Source organism: Xiphophorus couchianus, chromosome 20 (genome assembly GCF_001444195.1).
Source record: "Xiphophorus couchianus chromosome 20, X_couchianus-1.0, whole genome shotgun sequence".
NCBI lineage: Eukaryota > Metazoa > Chordata > Actinopteri > Cyprinodontiformes > Poeciliidae > Xiphophorus > Xiphophorus couchianus.
Window position 1 is genome coordinate 7,371,723 of NC_040247.1, and position 23,504 is coordinate 7,395,226.

Here is a 23,504-nt window from a genome sequence, read left to right on the forward strand (position 1 = left end):
CTACCCTCCAACTGCGGCACATACAACGGTCTTTCCACATTTGCTTTCAAATAACATGGTTTCAGGTGTTCAGTCACACACATTTGTCTTGCAGTTGTGGTTTACCAGAACTTAACAGAACATGGATTTTTGGGGCAGAATGTTGAAGCTGTTTTTCAGCTTCCTTCGCTGACATTATCGCAGCACCATATGTAGGTTTATGTCCTTTTTTTAAAATTAAATGCTGAGGGATTTGCTCCATGGAGGAAGGAGGCTACAGTTCTGCTGGCAAGAAAGATAAAAAAGAAATAACGCCTTCAAGCTGCTTCATGCTGTTTTGGAGGTCAATTGTTTTCTTGAAATACCCCTGTTAAACCATAGGACCTAAATATTTGCTGGTTTGCTGGAAAATCGGTTCATTCTCTTTGATTTCTGTTTGAGCTACCATGTTATAGTCATTTATATGCAGTTTTTTTCACCTGATGATGCAATAACATGCAAAGCAATTTGTCAAAATTGGTTCCTCTTGCTCGGGAAAAAAAGCCAGAGAAACATTCACTTCGTAGCTGCACATGGTGGTGTGTGCAACTGTGAAATTTGTTTAAGAAGCCAGCCTTGTTGTGTTGCATTCCCTAAGAAAAGGTGCACATATTTTTGTTCAGATATTCCTCCTGGCAGAAGAGACATCCATCACCCAGACTGGAGTAACCTGTCTATCTCCCCCTCCTAATTGGTCATCCAGCTGTCAAACTAGGATTTTTGCCCTTTGGCCAAATCATGAATTGTCAGTCACCATGGTAAACCAAGGGCAAAACATTGAGAAACGGGCTGGCAGAAAAAAAAAAAGAAAGAAAGCCAATACAGGAAAACGGCAGAAGCAGAACAAATTCCACAGAATAATTATCTGAGCTGCGATGTAAACAGCAGGTTCAAACAATCCATACTGGAACCTTTACACAATGACTAACAATTTAGGAAATCTTGTCTATAAGCATTTGCTGTTTATTTTCTGAGTCGTAGCAGCTGTTTGTTCATAAAACAATTTTCTGCAGCGAACACATCCTCTCTGTATCCCTCATTGGAAATTCTGTTGCTTTTTTTTAGAAAGCAGAGATGAAACGTTGACCCCTCTTAGAGTAGAAGAGTGTTGTTGTAGTACCACGCACCCCTTTTTCCATTCCACTCGCCTGTCACTTTAGACAGCCTCTCAGTTGAGAGCTCTCTAAGATCAGCACTAAACTCTCTTCTTATTCTCAGGAAGTGTTAGAGGAAGCACTCTCCTCATAGTGGGCTTTTCTTAGACTCCTAGGGCTCATTGCATATTCATACCTGCCTCTAGAGTTAAGAGCATAAAAATACAAAAAGGTTTTAATTATTCACTGTCATATTGTCAATATGCTTCTTTTGTTCTCAGTTATGTATCCATCCTGTCTCTGCCTGCCAACATGGAGATCATTTTCCCACGAGCTCAACCTGTTAAAACACTTTTATGCATCACTTAACACTGCCACACAAATACTACAAATACAGTTACTGCTTTGATGGGAAATTGAGAGACTGCAATTCATCATCAGATGTTGGGCCACTCTGGTGAATCCTTTTAGCCTAACCATTGTGCTGGCCAAAATATATCTATTGCAAACTGACTCTTAATGTGCAATAAAATCAATAATAAAATGTTTTATTTTTAAATAGAGTGAAAGAGTAAACATTCCGCTTTTTTGTTTAATGGTGTATATTTAAAGATTTTTTTGCAACGCTCTTATTTTTTGTTTTTTGGTTCTTGTAATAGCAACATGTTTCATACCAAATCATGCCAATTTTTTATTTCTTTTGTAGGATCTATAAGAGAATAAAGTTGAGACTTGCGTATAGTCTCAGTTTGAAAATCTTTTACTCTCACTTTTTTCATAGCCTAAATGAACTGCAGACATCTTTTTGTAGGTTGGAGAAAACATTTTTATTTTTCCCTTGAATTCATTTTAAGCATTATTACTGATGACAGTTTAATCTGAGTATTTCTCACTCACAAAACGTATCCAAACTAGAAAGTGGTGTTGTCACTGCTTCTTGTATGATATGGACAAGATCAGATTTTAAATTTCCAATTTCTCTGTGCATTTTCAGTTTTTGTTTATTAAAGTAGGGAACCATACTTGTTGGAATTAAACTGAAAATGTAATATCACAGTGCAAAACATGTAATTGTTTAAAGTAAGAAAAATAGTAGTTCAAGAACTTTGCATTAATGTCTTGTAGTTAGTCTGCTTTTGTGTGGTCTTGGAGCTGTGAAAGGTTTATTATACCCTTAAACCCCTCAAAAAACATTAATTTACTTGGTTCACAGTCAAATACTCCTGATTTCCCAGAATTAGTATCTAATTAGAATATAGAACAGTGTTTCATTAATCTTTTTGCTTTTAATTAAAACCCTGATACACATTGCATGAAGTCTACAAAGCAATGCCCTACAATGAAACCCACATGATAACCCAGCTATAATTAAAGAGTTTCTATGTTTTTTCCATTCCCTCTGTAAGAGTGCCTGAAGAATATTTTTGACTGCATGTCCATGTAAGACGAGAGAATTCCAGTAGGACCAGTGTTTACTAGTTTTCAGCATGCATTCACGCCATTCCTGTGAGTGATAAAATTCAAATGATCATACGTAAACATGTCCTCGCAAGCGAAAACAAAAAATGATTCCTACGCATTCCCGCGAGTACCTCTGTGTCCTCCTGACTAATACCCGGCACGTCCTGCTGAGCACTCGCGTTCTGCCTCGGCTGGGACCGAGAACGAGGCTGTGGCTGACAGGGGTGAGCTATGTGCTGCTCTGCCTCACGGGAGGTAATGAATCTGTGTGGCTGCCGAGACTCAAGTGTAGACAGCAGCAGGAAGAAAAGTGATCAGTCTTTCATAGGGAGGTAGTACTTTTGGGTCACTGATAGCACGAGTGAGATAGACATAAAACAAGAGTAAAGAAGGGGGAGGAGGTTTGCCTGAGAGAACGTGAATAAAGAGGTGAGAAGTAGCAAAACTCTGTTAAGGAAAAATGATAAAACAGCAAAGCACAGAGTGAGCATGGTAGGTCAGAATAGAAACAGACAAAAGGAATGAGCAGCTTCAGAGAGAAAGAAGTCGGGTTTGGGGGAAGAGAATGATGCGTCATCCAGCCAATGTTAACATTCCTACAGAAATGTGCTCCCTGTTCCCCCACAACACTCTCTAAAACACCACAAAGGGGGTTTATTATTCTCACTTTTCTCCCCCACTAATTATCGTTATCATTATGGGGTATAATTACCATTTCACTGCCATGCAGACTTCTCAACTCTGAGTCACTCAGAAGGTTATCAATAGCTGCTCAATTGCAGTCTCATCTCCTTAATTATAAGATTTAGGCTTTGTGATAACTGAAAGGATGTGAAATCAAGTATTATGTCTTGCGCGTATTGGTGAGATTCTGAAAGTCAGCAGAAAGCTCTGAAATAAAGCAATGCTTTTGGAGGCTGTTAATTAAAATCTGTGGCTTTCTCTGGAATATAAATCAGAGAAAATCCAAGGTTATGAGAAAGAAATTAAAGTGTCTGGAACATTACCCAATCTTAGAACTGAAAATGTAAGGAGAAAACTAAATCCTTTTAGTCATAACTTTAGATCCTCTGTCTTTGATTTTGCTTGCTCACTACCTTTGTAAAGAACTTTGACATTTTATCAGATTTATGCAGTTTTCTTTGACAAGGATCTACACACTTAGCTTTAATTCAGTTATTTCAGTTTTATCATAAGAGTGAAGTGCCACAGAGTGCATTTGTCTAGCAGACCTGTGTTGTGGTCCCAGGGTCTGACTTATGTTAAGACTAGTAGCCGTGTTTGTCAAGGGGGTTTCTAAATCCCTCTGTGGCATTTTGGAGTTGCAGCTGACTCCTCCAAACTGATGAATGGTGTCTCCATCTGTGGCAGCTAAACCCTAGAGCACAGGACTGACACAAGCTGGAGAAATTCATTAGACCTGCTGACTGTAACAGACAGAGAGCAGTAGAGCTAACACCACATTTTGGATGGGAACCCAAGCTTGAGGGCATGGGTACAAAGATTAGGGAAAAGAGGCAGAGAAAGGTGACCATATGAATGTCTCGCTGAGCATATGATGGACGGTTGGACCAGGCTGGAGAAATTTGTGCCACAGATTTCCTTCTGTCTGTCAGGAGGCACATCCTCTTTGACCCCAATTACTAGAAGTGTTTCTTTCCATCAGCTAATCCGCGGTATATATGGTGTCGCCTCCAGTGTACCGGAGAGACTAACTTTTCAAGCCAGTTATTTTCCTGAAACATGTGGGGATAATGGCATTGTTCTGCTGACCTGGATGTGTTTACCCTGTTATGAAATTACCAAAAAAGCTACTTTAATAAATGCTGATACTAAAGATGACATCTTAACTGTATGTTTCTTAAACCAAGAGTCAGAAAAAGTATAAATTACATACTAAAATGTGATTAGATTATGTCCAGATTGTTTAAAATGATATATGAATAGACATTAACTGATTTTTTTTGAATGATTATGTTAATGTCATAGTTTTCCTTTCAACAATGCATTCACAGCAGCTGATTATCTGACCCCCATCTCTTCTCCTATTTCCCACAGAGATGCTCATGGATTCCACTACAGCCACGGCGGAGCTTGGCTGGACGGTCTATCCTGTGTCGGGGTCAAGTGACAATAGTGTAAGTGACTTAGTCTACTCTCCCTGCATTCTTACTCCAAATATCCCATTTACATTGTGTTTTTACTCTCTGCCTTTTCTCAAAATCACTTTGCTAAAACAACAAGATACAGTACACATATTGTTTGTAATTGTTTAGTTTTGTTGTGTTCTGCTACTTTTACTGCATAAACCTTTTGAGTAAAATCATATAAGATATCCATAACTTTTGCTATCTTAATACTTCAACTTCCAGTTTTTTTTGCCCATTGTACATATTTTAAAGCAACCTCAAAAATCAAAGTTGAATATATCCTAGGAGCTTCTGGTGCAACCGGTACTGGGATATGTAATTTATCTTGGAAACTTATTGCTCAACAGCCTACATCAGCAGGAATTCACTGGAAATTGGAGAAGCATGCACAGACACCATTTCCTCAATACACTAGCCGCAGTTATCGGAATTTACATCTATGTCCAAATTGTGCAATTTATTCGCTTCGTTGAAATGCAGTATGCCATCATATTCCATGATTGGAAACTAAGAACAACATGTGAAATTATATCCTTTCCCTATGTGGACAAAAACAGCTGGCAAAAAGGAAGATTACACAATACTTCCAATGTTGAGTTTAGTATAACGCTGTTTTACCTAAATGGAATGATTTAAGACTGTTAATTACAAAGGATTAAGAATAACATTTGCAATGAGTTTTAATTAGCCAAAATGGCCACAATGGAGACAACTGGTTCAAAATCTAAAACAAATCTAGACCCATGTAAAATGTTATTCTACATCATCAACAAAGCAAATATAGTTAAAAAAAAAAGAAGAAAAACTCTGAAAGTAAAGTGAACACAAATGGCTATTTAAAGGGCCAGAGGGTAAAGCCATTTTTTAGCAAAGTGTGAGGTGATTCACTCTTTACTAATTGTGTATATGTAGTTAACGTGTAAATTGGCTCAGTCCCCCATGAAAACGTATCCTCTGTTGGTAGGCTGTGTTTTGGTTTCCCGCTTTGAGGTCAAAAGATTAATCAGTGTCCCAGCATGGCTTCAGTATGAGCTAGACTTTTGTTCTTTCAACAAAAAAAAGAAAAGAAAAGAAAAGAGAAGAAATAAAAACCTGTAGAGTTTTGACAAGGAAGTTGTTTGCCTTATTTAGATTCACACATAATATCCATGTATTTGAATATGCATAACTCCCTGTGGTTTTTTAGTCATAAAAAATAGTTCAAGGTGAATAAGGAACATAAAGACTAATAAACTTCCAGACTGGAAGTAATGTGTTATATGGGCCTTATTACTGTTTGATGCACGGTATTTCCAAATGGTTTGCCAGAGCAGTGGTTGCTCCTAGCCACATGCAAGCCAGGCCTACTTAAAGCAGCCAAAACCAGCGTCTCTCTACCCTTCACTTTTTACCTTACCACAAGATTTAGACCTCTTAGACTAAGCCCAAAAAAGAAAAAAAAAAGCACAGCAGACTTTTTTCCTGGGGCATTTCAAAATCCTCTGCTGATTTTATTCAATTTCTCAGTTCTCTATGGTTTATTGATGAGTTACAATGGGTCTTTTTCTGCAACGTAAAAAAGCCATCAGCAGTTTAATCTTAAATTTTTTAAAGTTGTTCATCTTTTCTTTTTCTTGTTGAAGGCACAATGTAGGAAGCTCACACATTCCTATTTTTTTACAGTGAATTGCAAAGTACAGATTTCTTCTTGTCTTGTTGATTCTTGCTCAAATGTGCTCACAGGGATATTAGCAACACCTCAGACACAATTTACATCACATCCTTCGTTCATATATGAAAATTGTTACATAAAGCAAAGCATGCACTCAGGATGTTTACATACCCAGCTTGCCAAAGTGGAAATTCTAAAGTTTTCTTTTCAAACTTTTTACCACCAAAAAACTGAGTAAATCAGTTTTCATAACACCAACATACTGAGGGACAATACAAGACTTTTGTACTACTGTTCAGTTAAGTGAAAAACAAACAAAACTTAACATGTTTATTCATTGGCACTTTACTATGAAATTCATTTTGTTTTCAAATTCAGAATTTGGAATATAAATTGTTTGAAGTTTCAGTCTACTTTGACCTCAAAATCCAGTTGCTGCTTGCATAAAAACAACTTATTTACATAGTTTATGAATTTTGTCTCACATTTTTCACACATACAGTACTATGCAAAGATCTTAAAGTGTTTCGAAGTACAAAAAAATACAATATTATTCGCTTGTAATTAAAATTTCTTTCCCTGGATGATCAGCATATCTCTTAGAATATAAAAGTGATTTTCAAAACTGTAGTGGGAAGATAGTTAAACTTTTTTTGATGTCATTCCCAGATTCAGGTTTTAGTTACAAGGGTACACAGAACAGAAATGGTTACAAGCACTTCTTTCCAGTTAACTTTCGCTGGGTTATTGCCCCTCTGATCCCTTTTGTATTCTTTTCTTTCTTCAGTGAATGGATGTTTTGACAGTATGATATGTTACACATTTGCAAAGAAAACTTGACTCAGCCCACTAAACTGTGTTTTTTTTTCTTCTTCGATTTTTATCTCAGCAACCGGCATGTAGCTATTTAAAAACAATTACTTCTTTACCCCACTGTTGACTGAAGCCTTTGCCTCAAGCTTGTTGGACGAAGTAATGAGTTTTAGGCACATTCTTAACGTCCTGTATTTATTTTTGTTCTCTCTCCTGGAAAAGCCTAGCATAGTTAGTATCACGTCCAAGGTAATTTTTTGCTGTGGGTGTAGGAAGAGCTTTAAAGAAATAATGCTATATGCATAGAAAACTTTTTAGATAAGATAAATAGAAAGGTTGTAAATATTTTATTTATTGTATGCAATAAAAACATATATTGATATATTAAGAAAACTGGCTCCAGCCCAAGGGACTGTGGGCTCTCCAAAATCTGGACCTTTTGATGAGATTTAACTTGTACTTTGAATTTTCTCCACTGTACTTTTATTGTGAGACAATTCTGATAAAGCAAACATCCTAAACAAGTAATCTTTTATACTCTTGGCATTTATAAGTTCTATAACAAGATATTTTTTATGTTTACTACAATAGTATTTGTGTTAAATTGTCTCCTAACTAGTAATAAAAACAGTCCAAATATCATCAGTGGTACTTATGCCACAGTTTGAGAAGCTCGGACTGAAGACTTTAATGGATCATCTGTTCTAGTTTGGTGTTTTGTCAAGATGTTTGACTAAACTGAATGTTCTAGCCACATGTCCAGTTTGCTGAAAATATTTTACAGCATCTGACTGCTTATACATTTGTTCTCATATTATTTATTTTCCCTTTGGGATTAGTAAAGTATTTTTTGATTTGAATTGAATATTGTTTGATTTTCATGCCAAATAATTTTGGGTCTTAGAAAGACTTTTATATACCGCTGTTGGAGCCCAATGAAATTCTAAGTCCCTAATCTCCATGCTTTATTCAGGTACAGATTGGTCTTATCAGTGTAGATGCTGAAGTTTTTATATTCATTTATCCAACCTTGTTAAGAGGCCCCTATACTGAAGGGTGAAAAACGAGAGTGTTGGAGATAGCTTATCGCTTTCGGCCCAAGGCAACAGGTGTAGAAACATGGCCAGTCCTCCTCCTCAATTTAACAGCGAGAGGTGCTTTACAGAACCTATTGTCTTACACTTATACTGCAGTGCATGACTTCATGGGCTTAGCTGGTAGATCAGTAACGTCAAGCAATGCATGAAACCAGCATGTGGCTTTCACTACTCTGCATATACTCATATATGCTCAGTATATTCTCTAACTTTACAAGAGATATGTTCCATCCCAGCGGAAAATTAAACAAGTGGTTAGATATTTGATATAACTGCCTTTTAAGAAAATGTTTATAGTACAGGATATATGAATACACCATATTAAATCAATTTAAATATCTATAAATTTGTTCCAAAGGGTTAGGATTTTTTAAATCAAATTTTATACCTTTTCTGGTATTTAATCATGGTGTTCTTCAATGTGAACATATAAAACAACATGAACATCTGACACCACAAGGGCCAAAATCTGCAATGCTTTGTGACCTTATCCTGTCACAAAACATTTGAACCCACATGTTAAACTCCAGTCCTTGAGTTCTGGTGTCCCACAACCTACAGCTGTATCTCTGTGTCAGCAGACCTGAACCACATAATTTCACACCCCTTCTTCAAACCATGACTGAGGTGCATTCTGAACTTTTTTTCTATAAAAAGTTTGATGTTGATTGGGGGGTTGAGGTCAACTTCCTACTGGCTAAGCGGACTTCGCTTGTTGAGGTTGTGATGTGCTGATCATATTTCGCGTGCATGAAAAGTTGGTTATAAGATTAAGAGATCGCCCCAAATGTTTAGGCCCATATATCAACTACATGAAGTTCTAACTAATGCCTACTGTTTTGTTCCAGGCTGTTTATGTTGGCTTCTTTCATGACGTTTCACATTTTTGAAGACCAGTTTAGTTTATGAAAGACCAGAGGCAGCTTAGAAAGGGATTTGCCTTTGTAGCTACATCACTGAACTGTTTTTTTTTATGAAAACACAAGTATGATGCTAATTTTTGCTGCTAACTAAAATGAGGGTAAATTAACTAAAGTCTTTGTGTAAAATAAAAAGCAAGTTCTAAGTATGTAATTATTACTTCTCTTTTTAAGAGATGCTTCCATTCAATATAGTCATGATTATTCATGCATCCAAAGTAGCATAGCTAAATGCAGTGGAACCTCTAACTACACATTTAATTGTTTTCACCAAAGCAATTTGCATAAGGAAAGTCTGTATGTTCTCTTAAAATATAAAGCATAATAAATCAATATATTAAAATAATTATTTTAGATGAGAACCCTCCTGAGTGAAATCATCATGCTAGGGAAGCATTAATGACACATCATAAGGCTTGCAGCTAAGATGAAATTGGTTCATCGACACTTGTTTTTGCCTGCACAAGATGTCACAAAAATGTGCCATAACAATTACTTTTTATAGTCATTCTGTGAGAGAAAACTGTTTTTTTTTTTTTTTTTGTTTTTGCATAATGCAGGAAACGGATGCTTTGCACACGTTGCACACACCTTAATGCCTCCAGAAGTAAACATGTCTTCACTGCTATGGCGTCTTTGCAGACATTGTAGTGGTGACAGAAAAGGAATGAAAATGCAGCATGGGAGACACACCACATGTGAAGCATACAAAACAAGGTTTCCAAAAGAAATCAGCAGTCTAGCTCATGGCTTACCACAGTGATCCTGCACATTTGTGTACAGAGGAAAATTTACATTCTGGACATTTTTGTGTCATCTGCATTCATAAGAATTATCTTTGAAATGCATTCATATTTAGAGGGTCCACTGCACTAAATTCCAGGTTTGTAAGACGTGACTAAATGTTAATAACATTTATTGCTGTATGGTAGTCATCTTTCCTTGCAATTGTTTTCCGTTTGTTTCTTTCCTTTTTGTTTTGCACTCCAGCGGACCAAGGCAGATGCCAAATGCTGTTGGGTTGGTCCTTTTTGTTTGAAAGGAGTTATTTTTCTCTTGTGGAAATTGAGTTAAAGTCAAGACTTGATGCAATCTGTTAGCTACTTTTTCTGGACAATTCCTCCCACAAATTGGTGCTTTATAATTCTGAAATAACACAGTCTAAATGTAGTGGACTGGATGACAATTCAATTTGAATGTGCATCTGCTTACCTTTTCTGTGCAATGTCCTGGAATGACTTTTTCTGGTGATTTGGTGCTATTTAAAAACCTAAATTGAACTGAGTGATCATCTGTAGCTAGTACACTGACTGCAGATTGAGCAAGACTCACTGAATATCTACTATATGACTATGTGAACTGATATATAGCCGGCTAGCAGTGCAGGGTTAAGTGGTCAATGTTTTTCTTACAGCTGACAACTGCAGCCATTTAGAAATAGACTTATGGCCCCAGGGAGCACACACAACTACTGTGGAGAGAAAACTGAGGTCCACTGCATAGACTGAGAACATAATAAGGCAGTGTGTGTGGTTTAGGTTATCGTTATAGATGTGTTTTAATCTGGTGCGGTACGAGGATGCAATATATCTAGTGTCACTTAGGGACACATGACACAGCAGGCCTTTTGCAGGAATGGGATGTGGACTGCATGCTTAAAAAATGTTTGCTAAGGACATCTGTCTTGATTCATCAGAACTATTCTCTATTGCATTGTGGTTGTGTACAAATAATTGTGGATAATTCAAGCAAGCCACTTCTTTCTAATATAGCCTCTCTTCTGTCTTGAGAGTAATTGAAAACTGGATAACTGGAGACCACTAATTTGATATGATTCACAATTAAACTCTGTGAAATTAGTTTTTTAGAATGATTCAAGAGCACATGCAAATATGATCCACATGTAGCATCGTGAAAGGGAAGAAAAAGATGGAACTTTTTTTCTTGCTTCATGTGTTGTATATTAGTAGTGGACAATGTAAGCCGAGGCAGGCTACAGCAGACAGTTCTACTTAAGCCTTGGAGTGGGTAAGTCTCTCCTCTCTGTGAGGCCCACTTTCCTTCAGGATTTGGCTCCCATGGCCTTGCTCGTAGTAATTGAATGCAGACAGTGGGTGTCATTTGTCCGCTGTCCCTCTAGGGAAGGTACTCTTGCTCTGACAGATTTCCCACAACTGCAAACAGGGTGAATGTGCCCCAAGAGTTTTCCATTGGGTTTCTCTCTGCTTTTGAGTGAATAATTTATTTACTTTTGTCAGTGATTGAGGGGTGATATGAAATGTGGCTCTGTATCGTGAGGCTAGGTCAGGTTAATTCAAACACTGTAGTGACAAGATGTGATAAATACAAGGTTTATGTTGTGTGAAAACAATGAAAACATTAAATGTTTGATTGTTCTGACAGTGTATGCATTCCATTGCTTGACTAATGTGTTTTTTTTCTCAAAAATATTTTTGGTTATTGAATTTACTGTTATAGAACTAGAAAATAGGATTTTTAAGTGCTTCACAAGGCATTGAATACATAACAAGGCAAGGAATAGCCCTTTAGAGTTTGTTCACTGGGAAGAAATACAAGTATTTATCATAAATCTGACTGGCTGTTGAAGACAGTGTCCATGAAGAATGAATTTGTGGCCTATATGATGCAGCCAACTAACTTCCTGACCGTCTGCATGTTGGTTGTTACTGTCTTCCAGATGTGCAAGAAAAGGGAAATTCTCGACAATTTAATGGCATTGCTTTCTGCATGAAATCTTTTCAAGGGCATTTGTAATGCCACCAGACACAGAGTTTTCTGCTTCTGTTTTGTGTTCAGACCATCCTTGAAAGGCGATATCAGCGTAACACAATTTGTGGGGTTTGGCATTGTTTTCATGTAATTTTCAGTTGCCTTTGTGGCGGTGTTAATTCCATGAAGGTTAACACAAATTCCTGATACGTACAGTTTGCCCTTGAACTGAGCATTAAATCTTTATTTCTTTCTCATTTGGAAGAATTTTGTAGAAGCAAACAAGATTTACAGAAAAAGAGTATAAGTAAATCTTGTGATATTTAAATATCAGGATATTTCTTGTCTATGTCTGTCTTGAGAAGTGGTAAGCAGTTCTTGTTTCACTGTAAAGCTGTGCCTGATTTATACAATTTACCTGATTAACAATCAGGAAAGTTAGTTAGTTTGTTAAATCCTGTCTGTGATACCTCAGCAGGTATACTTGGGAAGTGTGTGGTCCTCAGTCTTTCTGTTATGATAAAAAAAACCCTGCTAAAACCAGTCTGTTAGTGTAAACTCCTAGTTATTTCCAATTCTATAAAGACACTGAAGATTACGTAGTTTGGCCCCAGTTTATGTTTTGAACCCTAGATAAGAAGATGAGGGTTTAATGCTCAATGTCCTATATCTACATTTTTGGAGTAACTTCCTCCTTGTATGATGGAATTGATTAATAAAGACTAACTGTCACGATCTGTGTTTTTCTGTGTGTTTATTTTGAGTTTCTGTGTCCTTTGAGTCTCTGTGTTGTCCTGTCCTCCCCATGATTATTCCCAGGTGTGTCTCGTTCCCTGATTACCTCCTGTGTATTTGGTGTCACCTGTAACTTTGTCGGGTCCTTGTCGTATGCACCAGTCTGTCTTGCTGTCCCTTCGTTTAGCCTGTTGCTACCGACGTTGAGCCCTGGCTTCCGCTCAGTTGTGCTGCCTGGTTTTGTGGACTATTTTCATCATTAAAAGATAATTTTCTCACATCTACCTGGGTCATCTGCGTCTGCCTTACCACCTCACACACTGCATTTCATGACAGAAGGACCCGACCAACAAAGACTAGTGAGGTACGCAAAAGAAAACAAACATGAACACCACACGCTGGAGGGAATTAAAGGAAAACATCAAGGACTTTCAAGAAATTATGGGACAGCCATACTATGCGTATAAAAGCCTCACAGTAGCCATCAGGCTTCCTTATGTGTTGGAGGGCTGGTCCACCCATTTCTGGTTGGTGGAGCTGCAGCGGGAGGCAAAGTGGGAACGCCAGACAGCTCTTACTGTCATGGCTGGCAACCCCCTGCCTCCCAAGCCAGACTTCCGCTCCACCAGCCTAGCTCCAGCGTCTCTGGGACCAGCACCTCCTGCCTGCGCTCCCAAGCCTGCTCTAGCCGGCGTTTCAGCCGGCGATCCCGAGCCTGCTCCAGCGTCTCCGGGACCAGCACCTCCAGCCGGCGTTCCCGAGCCTGCTCCAGCCAGAGCTCTAGTGCCCACAGCAGCCCCCGCTCCCTGTGTCCCTTCGTCGCCCCCTAGTGTTTCCTCTGAGCTTCCTCATTCCTTCTCCTCGTTCCCTTGTGCTCTCTCCTCGTTCCCTAGTGTTTTCAGTGACCCTTTGTCGCCCCTAGTGTTCCCTGTGTTCCTTTGTTGTCCCCTAGTGGCCCTTCGTTGCCCCCCATTGCTCTGTCTGAGTCTCTGCCCCCTAGAGCCTCTCCCGAGTCTCCGCCTCCTACTGCTCCTCCTGAGACCCAGCCTTCTAGTGCTCCTCCCAAGTCCCCCGCCTCCAGCGCCGCGGACGCCCACTGGACCTCCCCTGTGGACTCAGCCTCCCGCATCTTCACCCACCCTGTTGGGTTGTTTGTTGTTGTTTTGGACTCTGGCCACCCGTCCAGCGCCCCTCCGCCCACCCTTGTTGTGTTTGAGTTTTGGACTGTTTTCTTGTTTTGGGCGTCTAGTAGCCGCCCTTGGAGGGGGGTAACGTCACAATCTGTGTTTTTCTGTGTGTTTATTTTGAGTTTCTGTGTCCTTTGAGTCTCTGTGTTGCATCTGCATCTGCCTCACCATCTCACACACCGCATTTCATGACACTACCTGCTTGTTAGGAAAAAGCTTCTTATGTAGCTTTTTCAATGCTACATAGGCATTGAAAAAGTTGCAACCACCTTGAAATCATTTATGTCCTAGCATTTTGCATACCCAGCTGTAAGAAAAATAATAATAATTTTAAAAAAATCAATGGTACAACAGTGACAAGTTGTATTTTTCAGGATTCATTGTTTAATGAACCACCACTGTGCTCTCTTTCATGTTAATAAATCCCAAACATGAATATTTCTGAAAGTAAGAGAGAAGTTTTGGCTTTCTTTGGACATTAGCCATGTGTTCAAAATTATTGGGCAAGACATACTGTGCAGACTCATTATACAGCTGAATGGAAAATATTATGTTTTATGATTTTCATGTTAAAGTGAATATTTAACATGAAACATAAATATCTCAAATAATAAAAGAAAACATATTTCTGACATTAGAAAAAATATCAGTGTCCAATACTTTATTTTCAATAACTAACACAAGTCTTCCATTCATGGTTTCAGTTTCTTTTGGTGATGACATCCATGTTATGTCTAGCAGGATCTACCACATCCTACACATTGCTCAGAGGTGTTCTGTTTTCCTTCACTGTGGATCTCCCATTTAATAAGGACCCACAAACTCTCAAAAGGGTTTAGGTCAGGTGAGCAAGGAGACAATGACATTATTGTTATCTTCATAAACTTTAATGGCTAGCCATGCAATAGAATACAAACTCATGACAATACCCCACCTCAACCTTACTGACATGTGAGTTAAAGTGCTTCTCTCTGCCTCTTGATGATTCAACTACATATCCATTGGTTTGCTCATTTCATAACTTCACAAAACCATTGAAAAATCTGTTTTAAAATAATTTTCTTGGTTCAGTCTTGACATTTTCATTTTTGTGTCTTAATCAGAAGTTGGTTAGTGTCATCTTTCCTTAGCTCTGATATTTCTGAAAACCTGAACACATTGTATTTCTGGGTACTTGAGGTAGGTTGCAGTTTTGGAATATGACAACATTGGAGAAGAATTGGTTTCTGGTTGCTTCATGTTTGTTTTTCTGAGCATATTTTTTTCTTAACACTTTTTCTGTGATTCTATTGACATTGCAAAAGGACATGTGATTGTACTGGGGTCATGGGGAAATTCTCACTTCCCTAATTACTGTGCACACAATGTATACTCCTTGAAGAATAACTAAAATACCGCTCAACATTCAAGTTACCTTAATTCTGTTTGTGAAAACATAAAAAAAGTATTTTATTTGATTTTTTTCACCGTAAGTCCACCTTTGAATGAGAGATATGGAAACTCCAATTTGTGGACTGTTCAAACCGGGATGAGTTATTTTAAAATGACTACAGATTCTTTAAAGCACCATTTTGGATTTCTGAAAGTGTTCTCATTGCGGCCATTTTAATTAAACTAGTACTTATACTCATTTTACAAATGTACTAATTCTTACTGTCTCTAAAAATACCACTCAACATGCAGGTTTTCTCATATGAGTTGAATTCATGGTTCAACCCCTATGAAATATAGATTAGCAGTAAGGCTCACAATGTTCTGCATGAAGGATGAAGAGTACTTTTAAATATTTGATTACATATGTTTGTTTGCTGTCTTGCATATCATGTGTTTATTTGAATTGTTGGTTGTGTATGTCCATGCTGTGCTAGTCAAGATTCAGTGTAGAATATTTTACTAGAAACAAAATACAAACCATTCCAGTTAGACATTCTTTGACATTTGGCCCTTAAGAAAAACTTAAAATACTGATGCGTGCTGCGTTTCCAACGTCAATCTCAACGGCAAGAGTATTATTATTATTTGACCTATTTTGCATTTAGAACAATGTATTTCTTGAAACTTATGCTGTAGATGCAATCCACTTAGTTTTACCAATGGAAGACTAATATTGTCATTCACTCATAGTTTGCAGTTCATTTGTGCTTTCTCCTGGAGTTGATCAAGTGATATTGATTCTGAACTGTAATCATAGTGAGCATCACTGAATTGTAGCATTTTATGTAACTCTAAACGAAAGCAGCTCTACATAGAGTGTTGTAGTCCCTGCAAGTCTCTACAATTCCTATTTTCCATCCAACCATCTTAATCAATATTACACTGAGAGTCCTTTACTCTACTGGTCGATTATGTCTCTATATTGCTAATGTGAAGAAAAATTGATTGTTGGTTCTTGAGCATACCAGTGAGTGAACCTGTAAATAGTTTTGTTAATAATGCATACATTGCAGCAACAGTCCTATTTTTGGTATGTATTTTTCAATTGTATCATAAATGCAAGTGTCTTGTTGGTCCATCCGACATTTGTTAAATTGGTATATTTTTAAAATCTAACAATATAGCTTAGAATTAATTTTGGATGCTTGTAGGAAGTATTGGGTACATGAATGAATGAATATACTTTATTAATCCCCAGAGGGATTACATCCAAGTATTGGACTTAATTTTTGTGAACCATGCAGTCCAGGAATGTTGGACTCAGATCATCGACAAGAGTAATTAAAGCACAAAACAGAATGCTTTTGTCTGGAGTTAGTCGGGCATTCTGTTTCACACCATTTAGTTTTCATCACAAAAGTGTGATCTTTTGTTCAGTAATGCATGTGCAGCAGGAAAACTAATTTCCTTGTTAATAGGCTTGATGAAGTAGTTATATTTTGGAAAAAAGACGTTGTGTGTTGACCTTGAAAAATTTCCCAGTTATCCTGATTAATAAATTTTTTTTAAATTTACATCTTATCCACATAAAAACACTCAGGGACATAAAATCATCTAGCCAAATATGACAGGATTTCAGTACAATAATAACCTTTTGTTTTCATGTCCATCATTATCTGAGGCAACCTCTTTCCATCTAGCTAATCTATCTTGACATCCAACACCATTGTTACCTCCACCTGCTGCAGTTAAAACACATGACCACCCTTTTATAACCCTCTTGATTAGAGCCAGGATAAAAAAGCTGTGAAAATGAAGACGTTTCTTCTAATTTCACACTCTGTGCTTGATCGTTAGGCTCTTATTATGCCCCATTTGCTTCCCTCCACTAGCTGTGATGAAAGGAGGGCAAAAAGGCCATGACAGGACAAAAGGAGGCCCTTCATCAAAACACATTTTGTTTGGGGTCTCTCTTTTTTTTTAGTTCAACTCAACCCTTCCCCCCACATTACTGCCAACACTTTTTTTCTAGAGTTTCCCCTCTCCTGCATCCCTCATTAGTAGCCACCCCCACCTGTCTTCACATTCATTTTATTAAACTGCGATTGTTCAACGCTCTGTGCTCATCAGAACAGCCTGTCTGCTCCCATTTAATTGGCCCACAGCTTCCCCACTGCTCTACAACAAGTAGGAAGGTCAATGGCTGCTCATGACCTGTGACGATGATGTCTGTCAGTAGTGGGTAAAAGACTGTCTTACCCTTAAACCCCAACATTCTAAACTGGCAAAATAAACATGCAACCATGCCTTTGTCCTAAACGCCGCAGTGATGACCCTTAGGGAGACAGCTGTTTTTAAACAAATGTGAAAATTCAAATTGTTTTGCTCAGCAGTTTATCTAAGTGCTCTTCTTTCAATGGGTTTATAGTATATATCGTGTATATCAGATATCTCTTATTGAAAGTCAACTTTAAAAATAATTAATATTTTGTCATTTTTTAAGGTTTACTGGCCAGGTAAAAAGATTTAATTTGTCAAAAAACAAACAAACAAAAAAAACCTTTATTTTCCATTGTTGCATTAGATATTTGTTTTTTGCCTGGGTGTTATAAAGGTCTAGGTCAAACCAAGCATCACAGTAGCCATAATTAAGAGGGACATGGGATTTAGGAACCAAAGCTGTTCTAATTAGTCAAAGTGTTTGATAGAATGCGAGTTTGTAACAAGAGGGGTGACTTTCTTCTCCCCGCCCGTCAAAATCTGTCAAAGTCCTCACTAAGTGGGCACTAATTTGAGAAATTATATCAGCTGTGAAGTGAAGAGTGAAGGGGGGAGAGAAAGTAGAGTCTGCAGTGCAGATGCAAAGTTGTTCAGTGGATGAGAACAGATTTTTTTTTTCTTTTCACTTGGCCGAAATGCTTAGGTAGAGGTCGTGACCTGCAATGGTGGTTGGAGAGCACAGCTTTTAAAGCTGTTCTGATCCATGGCCAAGGCAGAGGTTTCATCTGAACAGGATAGTCAAAGTGTGAACTCAAAATGACAAGGCATATATTCTCTTTATTCAAGAGAATATTCTTTCCTATGAAGAATGAAGAATATTCTCGTGAATATTCTTTACAAGTAAGGAATATTCTTTTTTTTTTCCATTTTTTTCTCTGAAGAGTTTTTGCGGTGCTAGTGGCTCGTATTTTTTGTACAGTAGGCAGACAGGAAGGAGGGTGAAGAGAGAGGGGGAAGACATGCGGTAAAGGTCGTCGGGACCGGGAGTCGAACCCGCTACGTCCGTATCGAGGACTAAGGCCTCCAAACGTGGGGCGTGATAACCCCCTGCGCCATCACAGCACGCCCCTGTAATATTCTTTGCAATTGCATCAATATAGGAAAGTTCTTTAGAATAGCATTGAACACCCGCATTCAGTTCTAAAAGAAATACAACATAAATTATGATTTATCATCTGTGTTGTATTTAAACAATTTATAAAAGTTTGCTGATTATGGCTTGCAGGAATTTGCAACGTTACATGACACTGATAAAGAATTTGTAAGAAAAAAAATTGTAAGAAAAAAAAATATATATATAAACATGGCTTACTCCACCACTTACTACTATATTGTATGCACTCAGTTCTGATTGGAAATTTTAGATCGAAAAAGCTGCTTCTCACTTAATCTTTTAAAAATATCAAATGCATCCTGGCAGATAGAGTTTTCAGAGGACTTTTAGTTGTCATCGCCATGTAATCAATTTGATCATAATATTACTGTAAGCTGATTAGCAGTAGTAATCAACTTTATTACAAAATTTCCATGAAAACATACTTGCTAATCACTAGAGAAATTGCATTACCGGTACTTTAAGACGGTTTACATTAATAAGAAACATGCAACCCAGCTAGTGCTTTAATACTCAATTAGACTTAATTAAATTAATCAGAATAACTGTTTCCCTCAATTACAGAGCACTATTTGTTTTCCACAAGTTTAGTGCTACAGTCCAACTTAACCACAAGAAAAATATTTATCTGCTGTTTTTCTGTGCCCTTCCACAGTGGGAGGAGGTGAGCGGCTACGATGAACACATGAACACCATCAGGACGTACCAAGTCTGTAATGTCTTCGATAGCAATCAGAACAACTGGGTACGGACAAAATACATCAGACGTCGTGGTGCACAGCGGATCCATGTGGAGATGAAATTCTCTGTTAGGGACTGCAGTAGCATCCCGAATGTCCCAGGCTCCTGTAAAGAAACGTTTAATCTATATTACTATGAATCAGATTCTGACACAGCCACCAGAACATCCCCAGCATGGATGGAAAACCCCTGGATCAAGGTTGACACCATTGCGGCAGATGAGAGCTTCTCCCAGGTGGACCTTGGAGGAAGAGTGATGAAGATTAATACGGAGGTGCGAAGCTTTGGCCCTGTGTCGAAAAACGGCTTTTACTTGGCCTTTCAGGACTACGGCGGCTGCATGTCACTCATCGCAGTCCGGGTTTTCTACAGAAAGTGTCCTCGAATCATCACTAATGGGGCACTGTTCCAGGAGACTCTGTCTGGAGCAGAGAGCACCTCACTGGTGGCTGCTAGGGGTGTTTGCATCCCTAACGCAGAAGAGGTGGATGTTCCCATAAAGCTTTACTGCAATGGTGATGGAGAATGGATGGTACCCATTGGGCGCTGTATGTGCAAAGCCGGGAATGAGGCTGTGGAAAATGGAACCGTTTGTAGAGGTATGTTGTGTTTTTTTAATGTTATCATCCTTTTAAGTTCAATGAATCACTGAGATTTTCCACTATAACGGAGTAATCCCACCGTACAAGGATTTTATTTATGCAATGCTAGTTCAATATACACTATTGAAAGATTCTTTTCAGTAAAATACAATAGTGTTATAAGGTCATTCATAAAAATATGATGAAAGGGTATACATTTTATGCAGAGTTTAACTGAAGCCATCATCACATTTCCATAACAGATACATTGATCCCCTATTTATTTTCCAATATAAGTGTTCTGGAATATGACTTATTTTGATTATTCTTAAAGGTTTTGTGGGAATGATGCTTCCTGACCATGACAAAATTAGATAGCTGTGATTGGGAGTTTTTTCTGATAGAATAAAAGTAGCAGTTAAAACTGCTACTTTTTAATGTGTAATTAAAGAATTATTTTCACCTTATTCGTACTACATATACAGTATATAATTTTTTTAACTCGAAGAAAAATATTTCTTTCAAAATAATAAAATTACCCATTTTCTGTTCTGTTTTTCACCAGTATGTCCTTTCTCATCATCAATAAAACAGACAGAAAAAAAGACATTTAAATTGTCAAAATACTGGTGAAGTGCCTCTATTTATTCAACAGGACAAAGAGATTTTTTTTTTTTTCTTCAAAACTGGCCACATTTCTGTAAATTGGAATCCCTCAAAGGAGAATTGATCAAGCTTTTCAAAACATCAATGCACCCAACATTTACCTGCACCATGCCCTATCCATAGTCTGGCAGGTGGTATTTGGCCATTGTTGTTAGAGATCTTGATCACTCGACGCAGCACGAAATGCATAGCTTGCAGACTGGAGTCATGCTGATCCGTCCAAGAACCTCAAACCACCCACCTGTGCTTCTGATCGGTTTATTCCTGCCTCTCATATGTGAGTCTGTAATTACAGCACTTCCCCGGAGTTTGTATGCTGGGAGGGAAATGGGATGGGTGCAGTCTTACAAACACTGCTAGGCAAGCTCAATGACTACTAATAAGGGCCGACACAGTCATCTTCTTATGGAACATAGGCCAGTAAGAAGCACTTGAAAATAGCTAGGAAGTGCATGAAGCATTCATAATGTTTTTTTTTTGTTTTTTTTAAATATATATTTATATATATGAAATTCATTGTGAATGTGGTGAATTTATAGATAGAAGTTTCTACTTACCTTACATCTTTCAGACTTGGCCACACAAGTTTATTTGTATAGCACCATTTTAAAACAAGGGTATTTAAAATGCCTTATAAAGAAAAATAAATAGAAATATAAACAATTATATTAAAAACAAGAAATACATTAAGAAAATAACACCAAAACACACATTGAATAAAAGCCGCCCAAGAATGGAGCTGTGAGAAATTCATCTGTGTATGCTCAGATTTGCAAATTGCAAAACAGGAACATACAATCTCTAATGCAAAATGTGATGCAGGATATTTTTTTACACCATGCAATAGTTATAAATCTCAGGATAAATGATTGTGAAGTTTATTGAAAGAAAATACAACACAGGAACACTGGTATTATTCTGGTGGTTTCTCCATTGTTAGAAACCTCTTTTTGATGGAACGCATAGCTTGTCTGCTCTCCAGTCAGCTTCCTAAAGACAGAAAACTGATATCAGCTTTTGAAGCTGTGGTCAACCACTGCCTTTCAGCTGCAAGAGGTTGGATAATAAATTGATCTGTGAAAGATGTGCTTTGCCTGCCAATATTATGGGGTAATGAATTGATTTATGAGAAGTGCCATCAAAGGGTTTGTAAGATATCCTCTTTCATTATGGAATTAGGCTGCCCCACAGAGGAATCAAGACTCACACACTGTTTTGTACAACAAACGCTCTCTTGCAAATATCTTTCCAACTAAACATGTAATTACGCATGTAACAATTAAACCGCGGGCAGGGATTCTGACAAATAATTATGCTGTCAAGAAATCTGTCAAAATATTGACAGCGTAAGGTGGTGCTTACAGCAAATTGCAAAGGTCTTTTTCTCTGCAATTGTCTTACAAGTGAGATTAAGTTTCCTCTCTAAGAACTGCAGTGAATGCAAGCAACCATGCAAAGGCCTTTCAGCAGAGACAGTCCTAAAAAGACAGATCTAATTTCCCCTCAGAGTCTTGAGGAGATGGTTCACCACAGTGTCACATCAGGTTTTCTTTGCCCTTGCCGGTTTCTTCAGATTGAAAAGGGGCACAACGAGAGCCATGTTCATGGGTGGAATTGCAAACTCCCTTAACAATGCCCATGTGTGTCTTTCAATGTAATCTGATCATCTAACCCCATGCTATTGTGAGTTCAAGGGTCTCAACTGTGGGAGTGTGCCTCATGTTATTGAGCAATAAAAGTTTGGAAGCAGATAAACTGTCACAGAGATAACAATTTGATTCATTTCTTGGTTGCATGTGTTGGTGTGAGAGGCTGTGGGGAAAGCGTAGTGACAAATATGGTATTGTTTGCTTAGCTTTCTAGGTTCTAGCTGAGGGGAACTAAAGATAAATTTGCATAGCACCATACGCTCATATTGCGAGGGTGACATAGAGAGGTGAACATGACTTTAAATGTAGAGATTATTCGATTAACCTTTGTCAAATTGAGACAGATATTGTGACATATTTACTCCCACACTGATTACACATAACATTTCACTACAGGTGAAATGTAAAAACTCTACAGACTACAGACTACAGAAAAGAAATGGGAGGATTCACCGATTTCAGCTCAAAGTATAGGGAATGGATTGTTCACAGAACTAGTAGGAAACAACACGATTTGTTGGTACAAAATGGTGATACAATTTGGTGAATTGATTAATTGATCTGGAGCCATTTACTGCAGTCAAAAGGAATTAAAATTGATTTCATGACTTTACATATTTATGTCAACTTATGCTTTCAGTAATATTTTGACCCAATACCCTTCTTTTATTTTTGTTTGGACCAATTCCTGTCTTCATAATTATAAATATTGCATAATGAACATTGTCGAGTAAATTAAATAATTGTATGAAATGTTACTTAGCTATCTATGTGTCACATGGATGATACTACTCCTGGTGAGGAAGGCATCAGTTCTAACAAGTATTGTCAAGTAAGATCCCTGTTGTTGCAACAAAGCAAAGAGAAAAGTCTTAAATTCTCAAATCAAATGTGGCCGTAGATGAGACGAGTTAGGGGGATCTAGTGCATAGGAAGGAGCAGTGCAGACATGATTACATAGACATGATTACATGAGAAAGAATAGGGAGGAGGGAGCAGGAAATGAATCCCCATAACATACTGTCAGAATCCCAATTATTGCAGCTTCCTGGTCTGGAGAGAGTTTAGGGATGGAAATCAGTGTAGCACAGATAAATTCACGCCACTGCTTTTATTTCCCCTGCCACTGCTGTCTTTAATGGCAACACTAATTTACTAACTGTGCAAGTGGGGAACAACCCCACTGATGTCTGCCTTTCATGCTGGAATAAGACACAAAGAAAACCCAAACAAACACACCCCT

At 37.9% G+C, this 23,504-nt stretch overlaps 1 protein-coding gene across 4 annotated transcripts in view; it reads left to right on the forward strand.

The window, feature by feature from the left end:
• Positions 1-23,504, forward strand: part of ephb2b (eph receptor B2b) — a 123,629-nt gene that overhangs the window by 39,268 nt on the left and 60,857 nt on the right. For all 4 annotated transcript variants that reach the window (XM_028002854.1, XM_028002856.1, XM_028002855.1 and 1 more), the window contains exons 2-3: positions 4,632-4,711; positions 19,280-19,964. In XM_028002854.1, the coding sequence (XP_027858655.1) occupies positions 4,632-4,711; positions 19,280-19,964 (765 nt within the window). The remainder of the gene's footprint in view (positions 1-4,631; positions 4,712-19,279; positions 19,965-23,504) is intronic.